Raw genomic sequence first — 19682 nt, forward strand, 5'->3', positions numbered from 1 at the left:
TCCATCAAGTCTGAGGAGGATTCTTTGCTTCTTTCTAAAGATGTGACGAAAAACCTCTTTATTCCAAATCTTAGCTTTATCCGTAAATTTATTAATTTTAGAGACAAGATTTCCCTGCTTGATCCAACTGTTTTTAACTAATCTTTGGTAGCCTTCATGAAAGAGCCAAGGTGCAAGGAGCCTGAAAGGTTTATCTCTTCTTCTCGTCTCTAAGTTATTGAAGTCTAAAAGGATGGGAATATGGTCAGATTTCAACTTAGGGAGATGTTTAACACCGGCTGATGGGAAGAGATCATTGAAATCCAAGTTGCAAAGAAATCGGTCTAGTCTTCGTTTGACTCTCTTCCTCTGTCAGGTGAAGGGGGCTCTAAAAAACCTAGGTCCTTTAGGCCACAATTCTGAATACACTCTTGGAATCTTCTTGAGTCTTGAGAAAGATTGAAAATGCCCCCTATTTCTTCAAGGGAAATGATAGAATTAAAATCCCCACCAACGCACCAAGGTTCTTGGATAGTCGCTGCGAAATTTTCTAACTCCTCTTAGAGGCTACTTCAGGTCCTAGGTTGTGGGCTGCTGTAGACACAAGTGCACTACCAGTTTTGATTTTCGTTGTCTTTGATATTCAGATGGATAAATTGCTTATGAACTTCTAGAGGTTCGATATTCCACTCTTTCTTGTTCCAAAGGCACTAAATGCCCCCCGCAAAACCTTCAGCTTCGCTTCTACACCAAGATTCAAAACATAGCTTGCGGATAATCACCTTAACTTTAGATCCTGAAACATGAGTTTCAAGGAGAACACACAAATTCAGATTATACTGATAGGTTAAATCTTTAATAATAATGGAGAATCCTTTAGCAGTCACCCCTCTATAATTCCAAATTAAAATATTCATGAGAAAAACTATGATGGAAACAATTTCAAAAAAAAAAAAAACTCCCTTAAAAAAAAGGATTCATTGAGCCTTATTTGGTTTGCTGTTGATGGCTTGAACGTCCATCCCTACATTCTAGTAAGCGACTTCTCCTTTTTGGAGATCAAGTTCTTTCATGTTTTTGTCCTTCCTTTTGGAGCTGGACTTACTTGGGTCTAGAGGTTTGATCCCTTCTTCCCTGCTGAACTCATTATTATACCCACCTCCCATGATACTAGTGATGAGCACTTTAGTTGTATGATCTAAAGAGCCCCCTAGGAGAGTTGGTTGTACATACTCAGCTTTAGCAATCTCCTTGTTTAGATAAGAAAATTGCCTCCAATATTCATGAATTTTTTTCTTTGCCTTTTTTATTCTTTTGGGAAGCTTCATGGCTGCTTTGGTGTGCTTCTATAATTTTATCTTTATCCTAATTTCTGAGGATGCTTTGGATGATCTTGGACTTTTGACTGAAATGCTTGATTTGCTTAACGGTGGGTGTTACTTTCTTACTTATTGCTGTATACTTTCCTTTAATGATAGGAATAGAACTTTTTTGCCTCTGTTGATTTTTTTTTGTATATGGTGAGTATTTCTATTTCTGAGATTCTGATTTGTTGCTCTTTTTTTGCTAGGTTCTGCTGGACATGCATCCTTGTCATCTCCTGAATTAATAGCTTGGGTCCCATTTGAGGGTAGCTCTTCATTGGAATGATTATCTTCTTGATTTGCCTCTGCAAGGATGTGAAACCTTGAATTTTGGAAACCTTCCTTTCTTTCCTTCTCCGAAAAATCAGCTTTGGTTTTATTCCTTCTTTGATATCTCTTCACAATCATCCATGGCCCAAAAAGGTTACCATTTTGCTCCTCATTAATGCTTTCCTGATTGGTGGCCATATTTTGGAAAACTTGCTTGTTTTGGTGCCTAGCCTCAGGTGTGATTGGTGGGTCATTCGTAATAATTGATGCGAGATTTTCTTTTCTTTCTAGATTCGATTGCTAATTCTGCATGTCCTGATTTGTCTCTTGACCGTTAAGGGATTCCCGATGGCCAGACCGGGTGCCATCTGTCATCCTAGCAGCAGCTTCAGTGGTTGTTCAGATCGTCCTCTCGTTATAATACTCTATTCTGTGCCCATACTTACCACAGTTGAAACAGATTTGGTGTAATCCTTCATAGGCAAAGTTGAACTCTTTGCCAAGGGCTGTGATAGTCGGAACCATCTTCTTTTGCAGATCAATTTCCACGCATATCCTTGTGAATTTCCCTCGAGAGTGTATGGAGGTGAGTTCATCCACTTTGAGCATTGTTCCGAGAGCTTTCTCAACTTTTAAGAGAAATAATTTATTGTATAATTTCGCAGGTAGGTTGGGGATCCTAACCCATATTGCTACTTTCGAAATATCTGTCTCCTGTGGCAAGAAGAGTGGTCTCCACCTTTTCACCAAGAGATAATGATCAGCTATCATCCAAGGACCTTCAAAGAGTGCATGTGCATAGTCATCTTGATCTGTGAACCTGACCAAGAAAAAGTTACCAGCTAGATCCATGACTTGTATCGCTCCTTTTTTAATCCATCTCCTCTGTACCATCTATCAAGAACTTGAAGGTTAAAGATTTTTCCAAGCGGCTTAACAATTAGCAATACTCCAAGGTCTACACCACTCGTCATACTCTTCCAGAGAGGCATCAATGTTGGGCTTAGGATCGAAGGGAGCTTCATCGTCTATAGAAGAGTCCATCACTAATTCTTCTGAGTTATAATCTTCTGAAACCATTTCTACAATCTCTTGTGGATTTAGTTTTTCGAAGCCATTCTCCACTACCATGACACGGTAGGATATCTTGGGCTTCATGAATTTCTCTGAATCACCTTTGTTCTCGGTTTGATTTTTACCTTCTGTCTCCTCTTTCTACTCTGAGGCGCTTCCTCCTTTTTCCATGTCATTCATTACCTGTTCTTCTATGTTACTTTCATTCATCTTTACTTTTTTTGTACTCCTTGAGACCAAATCTTCTTCTTCTGGCGAACGTTTATCGAGGTCGAGGGAAGAGAGTCAGAGCACATTGAGAGAGAACCAAAATTCTAACTTTTGTTGGTTTATAAAACTGTTATTGTTTGAGATTTTTTTTATGTGTCGCAGAGCATTAATATATGATAATTAACGTAATACTAAAGAGACAATATTTAAAATTATTTTATATAACATAACATTTATAATTTCATATACATAACATTTATAATTATATATTTATTATATTTAAAATCGTACAATTATTTTAGTGATAATTAATGAATATTAATAAAATAATTTTCGGCTAATTTTTTTGTCTCCCAAACAATATTGATCTTTGTCACTTATTTTATGTTACTTCAATAGGAAGCTGTGTGTAGAGGCAACAATAGAGTGGGTAAGGACGAATTTTTGCCCTACTCAATCTCGTCCTACTCTACAATAACTCACATAGAATCTGTCACGCTCCTACTCGCAAGTAGTAAAAAATTAAACCCTAATTCGTCTCGTCTCTACCCACCCCTACCTGCCCCCTATATTTATTAAAATCCAACAAATAAAATTAAATTTCAAAATTTATATAACTATCATCATATATATAACATAAATTACAATAGAAACTTAAATAAGATACAATATTATTAATCATTTTACATATATATATATACCATGACGGATATCACGTAAACCGACTTGCCCCTGCTAAAAATCCCCCCGAACAGATAGGGGTGAGGTGGCTATACGCGAGTTCGGATCGTGTTTCCATCCTTTGTTGCGTGCCGTTAATGAAATGACTTAACGGATGTAGATCTATTATAACAGGTTAATTTTATGAGAAACTCTTGGAGAATTTTTAGTATCTTTGGCTATCATTTGACAAACACAAATACTAAATTATCTTTAATGAATAAATTTTATTAATTCATATGTGTAAACTCTAGTAAAATATGGGTGTAACCTATATTAATTTTATGTATGTAAATTTTTTGATAAATATAAGTACAAACTATATACTTTTTATATGCAAAATTCATATAAATATAAATATAAAATATTACTGATTAAAAATATGAGAAAAGACAAATAGGTCATTGACTTTTTTATCCGTAGGCATTTAAGTCTTTAAGGATTTGAAAATACATTTAAGTGTTTGACCTTTTCAAAACTTAGACATATTGATCTCTCATGTTCATTTAGATCTGTCAGACTCAACAAAAAAATTAAACGTGACTTCCGTTGTATTGACCTGGTTGATACGGATGCACATGTGAGAAAATTTTTAAAATTAGACAAATTAGACTTAAAGATCAATATATCCAGATTTTGAAGAGGTCATGAATTTAAATATATTTTTAAATTTCCAGAAATGTCTGCTAACCGAAAAATCAAAAATCGATTTGCCATTTTTTTTTTAAAATAATAATACTTGATCATCATGTAACATTATTCTAATTTTATTCCTCAAAACGACTTTATTGAAATAGACCAACATTTACGTCTCCATGATGGTCAACTTAAAACAGTGCGTTAAACCCATTTTTATTTTATCTTTTTGTTTCATTAACAATGTTGACTTCTAATTTTTTTTCCCCAATTAAATTGATCGTCTTTAAACTTCAATACGAAACATGCATACTTTTTACCTTTTACACTAAAAATATATAGGAGGTGATTCGTTATAATCATCATGGTATAATATAAGAAGAATATCTTAGTTATTCCATTATTTTCAAGAAATAAAGTCTACAACACACAATAATTTCGTTAAATTTTGTATACAATCTTAAAAAACCAAAATGAGTATTTTTAATTTTTTATAAACAAATAAGAGGGGTAATAAAAACAAAATACAAAATCGAGTTAACCTATTTTAGTGGTTAGTTTAAGAAAAATAAACTTTTTTCCAGTGAAATAAATTAACATTTATGTTTTCACATAAATATAAAGGTAAAAATTTAAATGGAGTCAATTTTACATGAAGTTGATAATTGATAATCGTTAATTAATTTAATTGATTTGACTAAATTTTTATCTTACATTATCAGTTATCAACTTCACTTAAAATCGTTAATTAATTTAATTGATTTGACTAAATTTTTATCTTACATTATCAGTTATCAACTTCACTTAAAATTGATAATCGTTAATTAATTTAATTGATTTGACTAAATTTTTATCTTACATTATCAGTTATCAACTTCACTTAAAATCGTTAATTAATTTAATTGATTTGACTAAATTTTTATCTTACATTATCAGTTATCAACTTCACTTAAAATTTACTGCACTTGGATTTTCATCAAATATAAAATTCAGAATAATTTCTCCCCTTGATTGGTCGTTGATGGTTCTTTTCATTGTCCACTACCTCATTCTTTTTCTTCTTGGCTTCATATTTATACAAAGCTCCCTTGTATCCTCCGAGAGACGTGGGAGTTCATTACTAAGAACAAGAAGTGGCAGTTGTATAGACATAGAAAACTTCACCGCCCTCATGGGAAAGAAAGTAAGCCAAACCGCCTTAGCGAAAATCTCTAAGATAAATCAGAAACAACAACAAAACAATTTCAGCAGTTTAATTAAGGTGTTGAAACCTAAGGTCTACATCACTGACAGCTCAAGCTTCAAGAAGTTAGTTCAAGAACTAACCGGTAACAATAACGAAACTGCCTCAACAACAATAACTACTTCGTTTCCACCGCCTTTGGTTGACGAGAATTTGAATTTGAATTTTCTCTCTACTAGTAGTAAAGAAGGAGCAAGCAGGAATTCATTTGAGATGATGTCATCGTTATCATCATCATCGTTGATGAATAACGAAGAATTCAAGTGTGATTGTGATGAGATATGTTTACAAGACATGGTTTTCGAAGACTCGGCGATTGCCGATAATCAAAGTTTAGAAAACATGTTCACCTACCACTGCCAGAATCTTGAATCGCTGCTTTTCGATGATACCGATCCAAATCAATTCCATGACTGCTATGCACAAATTGAGCAGCAACTAGATGCGAGCATATACGACTATGAGTTCTATGAAATCATATAAAAATTAATATATATCTGTAAATTAAAATGTTTGGATGAGTTTTTGTTTCTTGTTCATGAGCCTTGAATCATACTCACATATATAACTATTATTTTGTATATAATGCACTATTAGGCAAGGTGCTCCGATTTTCATCATCATCTTAATTATCTTAATCTCCATCATCATCATCATCGTACTCAATGATCTTCATCATTTATTAAACCAAACCTCACATAATACATTTCTTAGCCCAAACTCATCTAGATTCTATATTATTACGTTAAAGACAGTTTCAAAATCTCAAATACAAACTTTTTGCCTTCAAGCTATCCACCAAGTAGGTCTGGCAAGTAAACTTTTCTAAAATTGTAAAAATATAAAATGACTTCAGAATTGTAAAAATTTTGTCATAAATCACAATTTTCTGAACATCCTAGCTCCAGAAAATGAGGAAAATCGAGGGTCTCCTGTTTCCATATTAGTACCAAATCTTATTTCTTTGTAAAATTTCTAAGTGACTTTGCACTAACCTATTTCTTTGATAGGGGAATTCTAGACATTAAAAATTCATGGTGGTTTTGATCCCATATCTTTATAAGCACCGGAACTTATTATAAATTTTAGAAATTAGTTGTCCACTTGTGAATTATGTAAAAAAATCAGTCTCTGCTTCTAAAATTTATTATAAACCACATAGTTAAGGAAATGATCCACAACTTTTTAGTATAACACTAGATATTTTAATATTCAGGCGACACCTGCCTTATCGCTTGGCCATACCACCAAAACGATATATATATATATATATATATATATATATATATATATATATATATATATATATATATATATATATATATATATATATGAAGAATAATTCTAAGAATAGAAATAATGCACATAAAAAAAATAATATTTTATAATAAGAATAATAAGGTAAATAATTATTATAACGTTTTGGCTGAAAATAAGGATTTTGATAGAAAAAAAATCTAATAAATTTCTATTTTTTTTTGGCCAAATTTTTCATTAAAGGATTTAACTTGTATGAATCGCTATTGGTTTGATATCGATAATGGAAACCGTTTTAGTATAATAAGAATACATCTATACCCACGATTGAGAGGTCGTTAATCTATAATCTATATTTATTTCTTTAATTTAGTGTAACATATCCAGCATACGGATACAAATGGATACACGCATTTAGGGATGTCAATGGGGCAGGGCGGGGGCGGGGGATGCCTCCCTGCTCCCCATCCCCATCCTCAGATTTGCTCCCCATCCCCGCCCCATTCCCCGCCGTGGGGGAATATTGCTCCCCATCCCCATTCCCCACGGGGCCCCATTCCCCGCGGGGACCCCATTCCCCATCTACATAATAGTTCTAACTAATTATTAATTTCCATATGAATAGAGCTGCAAGTATCTATTTTATACAAAAACTGCAAGATTTTATACAAAAAGTCTAAATAATACGATGGTGACTTCTCTCGAAATAACGCAATAGGGGGACGCAACGACGAGTCAAAGGACAAAGCAGTGGACGAGGTAAGAGACATGGCAACAGAGAGGAGAATGGACACGACGGCAGAGTTATAAAAAAGAACGCCGCAAATAGAAATTACGACGCGATAAGGGTGATGGCACGGTGAGGTGTGACGATTCGGTGAGAAGGGTGACGAGGGGGTGGCTGCAGAGAGGTTAGATGGAGTATGGACAGTCTTAGGGATCTCTGAATTGAAGAAGGGTTATGCAAATAAGGATTAGGAGTTTTGGGTTTCTACATATGTGTGTGTGAGAAATGACTAAAAAACATATATGAGAAATAAACTATTAAGGATAATTTAAGGAATTCATAAATTTCGGGGAATAGCGGGGACGGGGCGGGGATCCCCGCTCGGGTCCCCACACCTGCTTCGGGGGAATTTTGTCCCCCATCCCCATCCCCGCGGGAAAAATTCCCCACAATCGGATCCCCATTCGGGGCAGTCCCCGCAGGGATCCCCGCGTCTCGGGGAATTTTGCCATCCCTAAGGTCACGCATAGATGCGCACACTATTAACTTCTATTCTGTATTCTGAGGCCTTGATACTAATTCAATTATATATCCTTTAGATACAAAAAGGAATCGAAAAAATCGTCTTATCGTCTTATATATACTTTTATCTATATAATTATATATATAATTAGTATTTTATTTTTTAAATCGACCATTTTTTTTTTACAAAAAAATAGTATGATTTGACATCAGTATCGCAAGATGTTAAGAAAATTTAGATTATTGTATATACAAAATACCTAATTTGAAATTAGTATCATTACTATTACAGATCAAACAAGATATCTATAAAATATGGGAGGAGGAGAAGAACGCTTTTAACTTATGAAAAAAATTTATTTCTACCAGGATTTTCACAAGAAAAAAAAAAAGAAAAAAATCCGGCTTGGTTGAATTTCAAGTATTAAATTTCACCAATAAGATACGAAAACTTATCACACATTTGAAATTGCACCGAAAAGATTATTTATCTCAAAGAGGTTTACAAAAAATTTTGGGAAAACGACAACTGCTACTATCTTATTTGTCAAATAAAAATAAAATATACTATAACAAATTAATAAATCAATTGGATATTTGGGAGTCAATAATTCGTTAACTGGATTTGAAGAGTCATTTTGAATTATTCAATTTTTTAGGTCTTGAATCTTGACTAATTTTTTTTTTCTTTTAAAATTCATGGAAGAATAAATCAAGGAAAAACCTATGAATGGGACAGCAAAAAGAAAATATCTCATGGTAGTCAATATGGGACCTCACCACCCATCAAATTGACGGGTTAGTGTGAGCTTATCCATGCGGTTATGCACCCTTCAAATAAGAATCTATTTTTTTGAAAGATCCCGGATTTCGTGCTTTGGTGAGTCTTCGAGACCTTTTCGATGACCTACGTTGTGTTGAAGGGATATCTACATGATCCAATCGATTGCGTAAAGCGCGCGGTAGCAATGGAACCGGAGAGAATATACAGAAAAGACGGTTCTATTTCTATTCTATTAGTATTCTATTAGTATTAGTTTAATATTAGATTAGTATTAATTAGTGTAGTATTAGTTAGTGATTTCAGTTCATCAGTGAGTTCTTTCTTTCGTGATGAACTATTGGCACCAGTCCTACATTTTGTTTCTGTTCTGTGGACCAAAGAGAAAGGGAGCTCAGCAACAAGAGGGAAATGATCCACAACTTTCTATTATAACACTAGATATTCCAATATTCACCCAACTTTGGTCCCACATGATTTTAGAATGGTGACGTCTGTGGTGAATGAAGAGAATCTGTGGCTAAGGTGGCCAAGCAGGAAGAGGCAACCTGTGAACGACACCTGGCCTGAAAGGGGTAGAAGACCATATCCGTTGACTCTGCTGACATACGGTGAAATCGCTAATGGAGTCATGGTAAATATTTTCAACGCTAACCATGATAATTAACAAATAAATTAGTGAATCATGGGAATAGTATGTAGTTGGATTTTTTTAATGTTTATGGGGTGAATAGAAACAGAAATTGAAAGATAAAATTAAAAAATTCCCAAATCTATGAGCTGTATGAACAAACATTCAAAGCATTTGGGGAAATTAGGGTTCAATCTTCAGTTCGGAGCTCAGTTGCGAGTGGTGGGGTGAAGGCCATCTTCGACGCCCGCTTCTGGAAATGGATTCATTGAGGAAGGTTTTGGAGAAGGTTAGCGTCGTTGGTGGAGGCGACCTCACCCGACAGCAACATCAAAATCAACATATTCGCCGGCACCTCGGAGAGAAGAGCGAAAATCCTAGGCTTTGCTTCATTATCGCCTTTCCTCTGTCTCCTTCTGTCCCCCTCTGTCTATGTCTCTCAAGGCTAGAAAACCTGAATCCTGGCATCCGGCGCTGGCTCCCTGCCTCCTCCAGTGGCCCTCATCTGTTTTCCTATCTGTTGCTGGTGCTCTGATTTGTGGAGTATGGGTAATGTTTGTCCTTCATGTATGCACTAATTTTGGTGATTTTTTTGGTTCAAAATTAGATGAATATATGCAGTTGTTCTGAATTTGTGAGATTGTTTTGTGTCAAAAGGCTCCATTAGGCATACGATACACTGATTTTGTTCCAAACAAACTGCACATACATGGTAAATTTGAATTCCAAAACGAAATAAATAGAACTGAAAATTAAAAACAGTTATAATGTTCAACATCAAGATGATTCCTATAATCAATCACCCCAAAAATAGTTTCTTACCTGCTCCTTTTGATGCTGCATCCTCCAAATAATTGATTGGAACAAAACTAGATCCTTCTGACTTTATCAATAATAGCACACATAATAGATATAAGAGTATACATAAGAGTACCAATAATAGTACACATAATAGATATAAGATTTAACCATAGCCAAATTTTTCATATGTTCGTATAGAAAAATCAAATGACAAATCTATGCATTTGAAATAATAACAGTGTGCGTTAAGTACAAACTATATGCGCCAAAGTGAAATTTATATCAGTTTTCAGCAATTTTCCTTCGGTCACCATTACACAAGTGTGTTGGTAGCAAGTGTTTTGCTTTTGTTCTGTTTATTTATAGGCAGGTCGCTGAAAATTCGTCTTGAACTGTTTCAATAAATATGTTTTTTAGCCTACTCTAAAATGAAAAGAAAATGGTTTTCCTTCTGAAATACCTTTAAGTTGGATGTTTTCTTTAACAATTTTCGTCATCAAATCTTACAAGTGACATATTCTAGCATTTGCAACGTTTGAACTCCTACCAAAAATGGTTATTGGAACAAAAAATCTGGAATTATCTTTTCCATTTAAGGTCAGATGTGGTCAAATATTTTATCTTAAGTTACATATTTCATTCTCATTCTATTTTATACGATGATCCTTCTGTGTACAGTTGTTGATTTTTGAAGTAATAAGTTTTAGGGGTTAATATTCAACACTTTATTTCTTTTATTATGACCAATGATTGTTGTTGTATATTAGAATTATTAATAAAGCTGTGAGTTATGATTGTCATATTTATGTGTGAGCTATAAAGGATTGAAAACATGCTATTTCTTCCTCTAATGTGATGTAGGCATGTATAGGTCTTGGCTCATAGTTGCATTCAAGCAGTGACTGGTTTAGGTCCAGGTAGCGTGACAAATGATGTGAATGCATGTCTTGATAGTTTTTACCTGCGAACTATATTACAATAAGTGGAGCACTTTTCCTTAAAATTTTTTAAACAAATGTTATAGTACTTTTTATATGATGTGTACTTGTCAATTTAATTGGCTAAAAAGTTTTGAATCACTCAGTCATAATTGGTTAGGATCTACTATTCAGTCACAACTATGAAACTTTGGTTAATGCCTAATTGTATAGCAATTGTCTATATTTAAGTTATCTCTGTAATTTACTATGCATACGACATGCTTTGTTCTCGACTAGTTTCATTATTTTTTACCCTAGGAATGTGTGAGAGTGAACTGGATTTGGCTGATGGCAGCATGTTAGAGTGGTCAGGCCAATGAACTCATGGTTGGAGCATCGATTCAAGTGACGAATATGATTCAAACAAGTTGGAGGAACTGCATACTGACGAAGGTGATAGTCGCCATGTAGACAGCGAATATCAAGATTGCAATGGTGGTGGATGCAATGTAGATGCCTCAACAGAGGATCATGGGAACTCAGGGAATATCATCGGTGAACAATTCAACAGTCCATACCCTGTGAATGGTTCTGTATTGTTATCTGCAAAGTTTACTGGGGTTGAAGATGCCTACACAAGCTATGTGGCGTATACGAAGGATATTGGTTTTGCCGTGCGAAAGGGAGATTCTGTTAAAGACTAGGGGGGATATTGTCAGAAAGTTTTTCTATTGCAATCAGCAAGGGCTGCAGGAAAAGAAGCACTATGAGAGGGTTGACAGAAAAAGGCCATATAAACCAGAGACGAGAACAAATTGCAATGCCAAGCTTGTTGTGTTTCTGGACAAAAGTTGTGGGAAGTGGAGGACAAAGGCATTAGTTGAAGAGCATAATCATGACTTGGCATCCCCAACATTCACTAATGTAATAACACTGCATAGGAAGATCACAGAAGGTCACAAAGCGCATATACATAGCATGCATGAAGCCGGTTTCCAGACAACTCAAATGATGGGCTTCTTTGCCTATATGTGTGGTGGATATCGCAATCTTAACTTCATAAGTAAGGACTTGTATAATTATATGGATGGAGTTAGGCAATCTAGGATCGTGGAGAGAGATGCAGCCGCAGAAATAAACTACTTGAAGGCAAGGCTGAGTTGGATCCAATGGCAGTTATGCAATATACGTATTGCGCTGAGAAGCACCTTGGTCACATGTTTTGATCTGATGGTCAGATGCAGTATGACTATGAATGCTTCGGTGATGTGTTGGCATTCGACTCGACATATAGAAAAAACTTATACAACAAACCTCTTATAATATTTTCAGGCACCAACCACCACAGACAGACAATTATTTTTGGGTTCGGTTTGCTAGAGGACGAGAAGATTCCGTCCTAAAAATGGTTGCTAAGTAGCTTCTTGGATGTAATGAGGCACAAGGATCCGAAAGTGATTGTCACAGATGGTGATGAATCCATGCGAGAGGCCATTCGAAGTGAATTTTCGAACGCAGCACATCGACTATGCACCTGGCATCTTGCTCGAAATGCTATTGTGAATATCAAGGACAAAAATTTTTGTGCTACGTTTGAGACTGCTATGTATGGTCACTTTGATGTGGAAGAGTTTGACAACTATTGGGGGACATGGTCACGTCATTCGGTCTAAAGGACAACGATTGGGTTGCAAAGACATACAAAAAGAGAGAGATGTGGGCAAATGCTTACTTGGGTGGGAAATTTTGTGCCGGCATTTGAACTACTTCTTGGTGCGAGGGTATTAATTCATCATTGAAGAAATTTATCAAATTCGGGAATTGCTTACTTGAGTTGGTTGAAAACCTAGATCGAGTTGTTAAGGATTACCGGAACAACGAATTCATTGCAGATTACAAGACTCTTTAATCTAATCCAGTGATCACTACGGGTCTCGAAACCTTGGAAAGATCTGCGAGCAAGTTCTACATGAGGGAGATATTCTACGAGGTGCAAAAACAAATCGAGGGGGGTTGCGGCATTGTTGGTCTTACACAGGGACAGTTTTGGTAGCACCAAGAAGTTCATGTTTAGAAAGTTTTAAAGGCCCCATCATGTGTACTCGGTATTCTTGGATAGAAGTTCTGATAAGTATGCATGCTCTTGTAAGTTGTGGGAGAGATTAGGGATTCCTTGCTACCATATATTTTGTGTCCTCAAAGAGCTAGAGAAAGAAGAGCTTCCGAGCCAATTGGTGCTTCATAGGTAGTGCAAAGATGCAAAAGTAGCCGGCAGCAACAGTAAGGATGCGGCATCGGATCCCACGGGAGGATTTTGCGTTAGATACGGAGCATTGTGGAGTGCTTTCCTATCGATGTGTTTTCAAGATGCGCAAACTACAGAAACATACAACACTCCTATGACGGAAGTTGCCCGAATGTCAAGGGAGTTTGAATCTATTTGTGGCATAGGACAAAGTGTGCATCGTGTTCAAGCAGGGGTGGATCAAATCCACATTCGTTACCCAAAGGTTATCAGGTCGAAGGGTGCACCTCGCGGGAGCATGAATGGCAATAACGGGAGGCATTACCAGAGGTGCTTCAGATTAGGCCATGATTGAAGAAATTGCATTGCCATGGACGACAATGTCGACGATGAGGTGTGTATGTGTTGATTAATTTCGAGGATTCTCGTTTGTTGTTTTCATCCCATTTGGTAATGCTTCACGTCGTTACTTGTTACTTACTTCATGATATTTATAGTGCAATAAAAAGATTTAACTTCAAACCTTGATTTGATAAGCAAGATATCATTTTGCAAGATGGTGGATCCAGCCATAGGGGAGTTCATTCTTCCGAAAAAAGGTCATGATGAAATTAGTTGGATTGCCATGACTGCATGTGAATGAATGGTTCACCTAATTAGGATAGAGTTACATTTTATTTACTTTGGTTATGCACTTTTGATATTCTAGTTGAGTTGACATATTAGACCTTACTATGGTCATTTTTTGTGCTGTGAAAACGGTTCGTATGTTTTGTTTTCCTAATGAATGAGACTTGTTTGAATCAAGATTGTTGGTGCTAAGTGCAAATAATTTATCCAATTCATGTTATGGCTCATGTGTTGTGATGTTAGATGTTATTAAGGCAGGAGGTTGTGATAACAGTTTTAGGGAATTTCTATGATGCTTCAATGCAGGAACAAGCATGGCATGATGTCCTTGTATGAGTCATGGTTGCTTCAATTTCTACCAAACCGAAACTGGAAAACTGATTTTTTAACCATCGCAAATGCAATTCACTCATGTCTGCATCATGCACCACTTGGATCTGTATATTCGATGTCATAGTTCCATCTAAGTAGATCATCTGATTGCATCATCTACCCTTATTGTAAGACACGAATGCTAACATAAAAAATTCCTTTGTTTCTTTTCGGTACTATAGACAACTTTCGTTTATTTAAATTTTAGATACATATTAATTTTGTACTAAATTGAGCATAATTTTTACAATATTTTAAAGAAACAAAGATTTGGGAATATTTTTGAGATTAATGGATAATTTTATGCAAATAACCATTTGAAAGGAAAAATTGCAAATTTTATAACATTTCAAGTCTTCTCCCAGCTTCCTGTAGCGTACAGTGCAATAGTGTATATACACTACAATAACATGCACCTAACACGCGTGACAAAAAGAGTGTTCCATTTAAAATCAATCATGAATGAAGAGAACTAGAGGAACTAAACTACTTAGTCTGATATATATTTTCGGTTTTCCATCTAGTTGTAAAAAATGAAAATATCATAATAAGCATCATATGATCGCAGCCCAAACATTGCACCGTTAACCTCCCAATTGGAGATACACATCATATCCCAAAATATTGCTCTTACAAAAGTCATAGTGGAGCAAATTGTTCATTTACCTCAAACAAAAAGAATGGTTTCTTAGGCTAAGTATGCCTCTTGGGTTGCTATGACGGAGCAGTTGTGAAACTCCTCCAGTATTTTAGTGCTGCTTTAAGGGTTTCTATTATGTTATCGTTGTGATACTTTAAGACCATGTCGATTGTAAGACGCATTCTGCTGTAATCGGTGACCAACTAAAATGCCTGTAGTATTCCCAACACGCTTGTAGGTTAGGATAACAAGTAATGCAACTTTAGTTCATACGATAATTCATATAAAATCAATAGGAAGTGAGCTAATTCTATATAATTTTATGTAAGGGAAGTGCAGATTATACCTTAACATCGTAGTCATAGAACAAGTGGTACATGATAATCCATTGTCCTACAAATATGCCACAGTCATTGTTATACATGTTATTGGCCACGTGTTTGAAAAGAAGACATAACAAGTACCTAATCAGATTTCAAGTTTACTTAAACAAGTGAAGTATGGTAATAGTTGCAACCAGCGAATACAATTTTTAATTTGAGATAGGTCTAAATTATTTACCTTTGTGGAAGTTGTTGGGCAACCTCAAGCTCTTTTATCTCAAACTCACTGCATTCTACTTTGTCCGTGTCTGCATTAGCATACCAAGCACGGTCCTCCAGAAGGTCATCCAGAAAGATTGACTGAGTAACAATAATCGTGCATTACACTTAATCATTTCTTCTGTAACGCTATAATTTGGTTGGGAATTAACAATTATATAACTAAACTCGAACGGTCCCGAATTAAACTATTCAAACAAACATTTATCACAAACACAACGACCTTAATTTCAATTTTAACCTGTTAGTTGTTTCTGCATATGACTTTATCACCTAGGTAGAATAACGTCCAGTTAATCCAATCATAGAGCAGAATAAAAAAACTTGACAAGGCTGTTCAAAAGTTTCTTTTACACATTCAAATTTAAAATCTTTTAACGAACATTTCAACAGGATTCTACCTTTGACGGGAACTTGTTTCGTTATGTTCAACCAAATTGGTTTTAATTGACGTATTAAGTAACTGAAAATTAATAAAAATCATTTAATTGTGTGAAAGTGAAAATATAAAATCGAGAGACATGTAGAAGAAGACGTTGGATTCGGAAAAAGAAATAACATCCAATCGGAAGACAATACTAATAAAAACAGGAATAAGTTGCATCAAGCAAAAGTCCAACTCAATATAGATAACTCAAAAACAGCATCAGAATTGAGATGTAAATCTCTGTCAACTCTTTTCTATGCAACACTAACAGACCTAGATCTATAATTAAAAAATTACAACATTACCAATTTCCTAATCTGTCGACGTCTCTTTGACCTAGCTGTTGGGGATCGCAGTGAGTCAAGATAAACCAACTGCCGTCGTGAGAGGTTGACGACAACAAGAAACCAATGGTTATCGCACCACAAGGGGCAGTAAATCTACCTCAGCTCAGAGGGAACAAAATGTGCATTCTATTATGAACAGAGGTCATGTAGGCAGCATGCAAAACTATAATCATGTTTACGTACCTTCAACACTTCGTCGGTGTAACCCATGAAGTCCTTCCGTATAGCAGCAATGGTTGCTTGTGGTATAGGCCCTCGTCCAGTCGCTATTGCTACAAATTGAAAATGTTACAAGGCTGGTCAAAGTTTCTATTATTTATTAACCTCAATTATCACAGGCATTCGACAGTTTCTGGTTTAACTTTGTGGAAATGCACCATTGCAAAACAAATTATACAGTTAGATAACTAACTGCAAATGTCATTAGAAGATACCAATGCAGTCTTGTCAAGTCAAACGCAAGCATCCTTGCCAGTAGAATCAGTACCTGCGTAAAAAAGAAACCAAGCATATTAAAAAGAAATCGGGAGGCCAAAAGAAGATAATAGGCACAAACTGTAGATAGTTAACGATGTGTGTCATATGTTGTCCACTAATTGCTTTCCCGGCTCTAAAGTCCTCAGTGCCTTCCGTGTCATGGCACAGTGCGGATTCGGAACAAGCATCTCTCTGAATTTGTTAATCATATCAAAGTTAACGATTTATCTACTTATAACATGTTTTGTTTTCCAACATGAACCACTTTTTATGGGAAAAATTGGAAGGGGGGATTAAATTGGATATATCACCTTCATAATAATACTTGACAAATTTATTATTTTCTTCAGTAGCTAAGTCTACCCATTAGCTCCCACAAAATCCCTCCCTATTTATATAATTGAAGTGAGTAGAGCCATCATGCATACAAGGGTGGATACAATAAACTCACTCTTGATCCAGTGTGGTGTTAAAGATGTAGGCTGCGGTAGGTAGGTGTAATCCTTCTATCTCCATGTCAACGTTAGGTTGAAACGAGACCGGCATACCCTGGTCAACAGCAACGAGATTTAAATTCATTGAGAAACAGATACAGTTAACATCAATTAGAATGAATGCCACGACCAGATCCAGGTTTAAGGAACAAACCTTGGGTATTATTTTACCGACATCTTCTGCCATGAAACTGCTATCCAGGTTCCGGTGTAGCATGAACTTTTGCTGAAGGTTCCGAGCTCGAGCAATCTTCACGGTCGTGTTTGTGACATATGAGCTGGTGGGTCCGTAACATCCAGGTGAAATCATCGAAGTCGGGAACAGATTACGCATCCCCCTATAACCGGACTTCGGTGTTGCAGTCTTCAATGATATATTCGGTTTTCCCTTGCTGCGACTGAACTTGAACAATCCGTTGTTTAAGTTGCTGATATGATTTAGCTTTGGAAGATAGTCAGGGTCATCGTTCGTGTTGCTCTTGTTCCTAGTGTTGCGACGTTTGTATGTTCTTATCCTAGGCTTTTCCTTCTTGTTCGGGGGTTCGGTTATAGTCGTACCCCAGTTCCTGGACCGGATAATGTTCGGAGAGTTGCTCCCCACCATATGATCTTGCAGTGCCGCTGTGAGATATTCGAACGACGAACATCTTGCTCGGGAGGTGCTGCAGCGGCCTTGCTGAGAAAGCTGCTGGAGTTGCATGCGATGGTCATTGATGACTTTAACCAGGGCTTGTTAGAGGAGGAGAAACTTGTCCACTACGATTCCCGCAATGCCCTTGAACGACTCCATGCATGTTATCGCAACATGGCCTCATCATTCAGGAATTATCGATGCCTGAATCACCCTGACTACCTGTCCTCAACCACAAAGTCTACCTCGGATTAGACGGTCCCTTTGTCTTCGTAGGCTACAACCACATCATTCTCACAACCGTTATCAAGTCACGTTCCGTAATAGGAGAATCATATGGCATTTGGAACAATGCTTTTTATTTTCCTTTGACGCCAATTTAGAAGCTGACATTTCTTTACCTGGGACATCTAACATCACTCTCTATCAGTGTACTCTTTCCGTTTTAACTTTTTTTGGTATTTAAATTGGAAACTACTTTTATCATAATAGAGTAAACAACCATTTCTGACCACGAAAGATTCGAACGTCGATAAAACTAACCATAAAAGAGTAAAATTAAAATTGTACCCATGAAAGATGAATTATGTTCCACAAAAATAAATCAAAATACCTAAAATACCCATATCCAAATCTTTCGAATTCTTCAACTCAACTCTCTGTTAACAGCAAAACCACGACCTCTTGTTCTCAAATTTTGAATACCGCCACCATCACCACTCACCACTGTCAATACCACCGTCAACAAAACGGTCCTGATGCGACATTGTGGAGTGCTCTCTTCCGTCGTGCCTGGATGGTGCGTCAGAAACGGACCCAATCCACAGTTTCTCCCAAAGGGACCGTACCACCTCTTGGACGGCAACGGCATGCTCCACGCCATTCGCATCAAAGAAGGCAAAGCCACACTCTATAGCCACTACATCAAGGCTTACAAGTACACCATAGAGAACGAAGCAGGTCAAGCTCTCATCCCCAACGTGTTCTTTGGCTTCAACACACTAATGGGCTCGGCGGCGCGTGGATCCCTCACGGCGGCGCGTGTGGTGAGTGGACAATACATCCCTGTGAACGACATTGGGCTGGCAAACACAAGCTTAGCTCTGTTCTGCAACCACCTCTTCGCTCTCAGAGAATCGGATCTTCCATATAAGGTGAGAGTGACGGAGACTGACGACATCGAAACGATGGGTCATTTTGAATTCGAGGGGAAGCTGGCGATGAGCATGATAGTGCACCCGAAGATTGACGGCGAGACCGGAAAGACGTTTGCGTTTTGTTACAGTCCGATTTCGTCGTTTCTGACGTACTTCTGGTTTGATAAGGAAGGAAGGAAGCAGGCGAACGTGCCGAAATTCTCAAATTTTGACAGTGGTGACGGTGGTGGTATTCAAAATTTGAGAACAAGAGGTCGTGGTTTTGCTGTTAATAGAGAGTTGAGTTGAAGAATTCGAAAGGTTTAGATATGGGTATTTTAGGTATTTTGATTAATCTTTTAATAGAAACAATAAGAAATTAATAATTGGTTATTTTTGTCGAATATAATTCATCTTTCGTGGGTACACTTTTAATTTTACTCTTTTAGTCGAATCTTTCGTGGTCAGAAATGGTTATTTACTCTATCATAATATGTGACTTGTTTGCTGAAAATTTGGTTTTTTTTTTTTTCTTTTTGGAGGTTA

At 36.4% G+C, this 19682-nt stretch overlaps 1 protein-coding gene across 1 annotated transcript; it reads left to right on the forward strand.

Annotated features, from left to right (window-relative positions):
* Positions 1–18758: 18758 nt before the first annotated feature.
* On the forward strand, positions 18759–19445 carry LOC114926111 (probable carotenoid cleavage dioxygenase 4, chloroplastic). The gene has a single exon (XM_029296571.1). It carries the CDS (start codon positions 18759–18761, stop codon positions 19443–19445), a length of 687 nt encoding a protein of 228 aa, XP_029152404.1.
* The last annotated feature ends 237 nt before the right edge of the window (positions 19446–19682 follow it).

This window comes from Arachis hypogaea, chromosome 20 (assembly GCF_003086295.3).
Source record: "Arachis hypogaea cultivar Tifrunner chromosome 20, arahy.Tifrunner.gnm2.J5K5, whole genome shotgun sequence".
Taxonomy (NCBI): domain Eukaryota; kingdom Viridiplantae; phylum Streptophyta; class Magnoliopsida; order Fabales; family Fabaceae; genus Arachis; species Arachis hypogaea.

Bases quoted from the DNA above. Each gene is read 5' to 3' on its own strand.
- LOC114926111 (XM_029296571.1), top strand. From the start codon at position 18,759: ATGCGACATTGTGGAGTGCTCTCTTCCGTCGTGCCTGGATGGTGCGTC.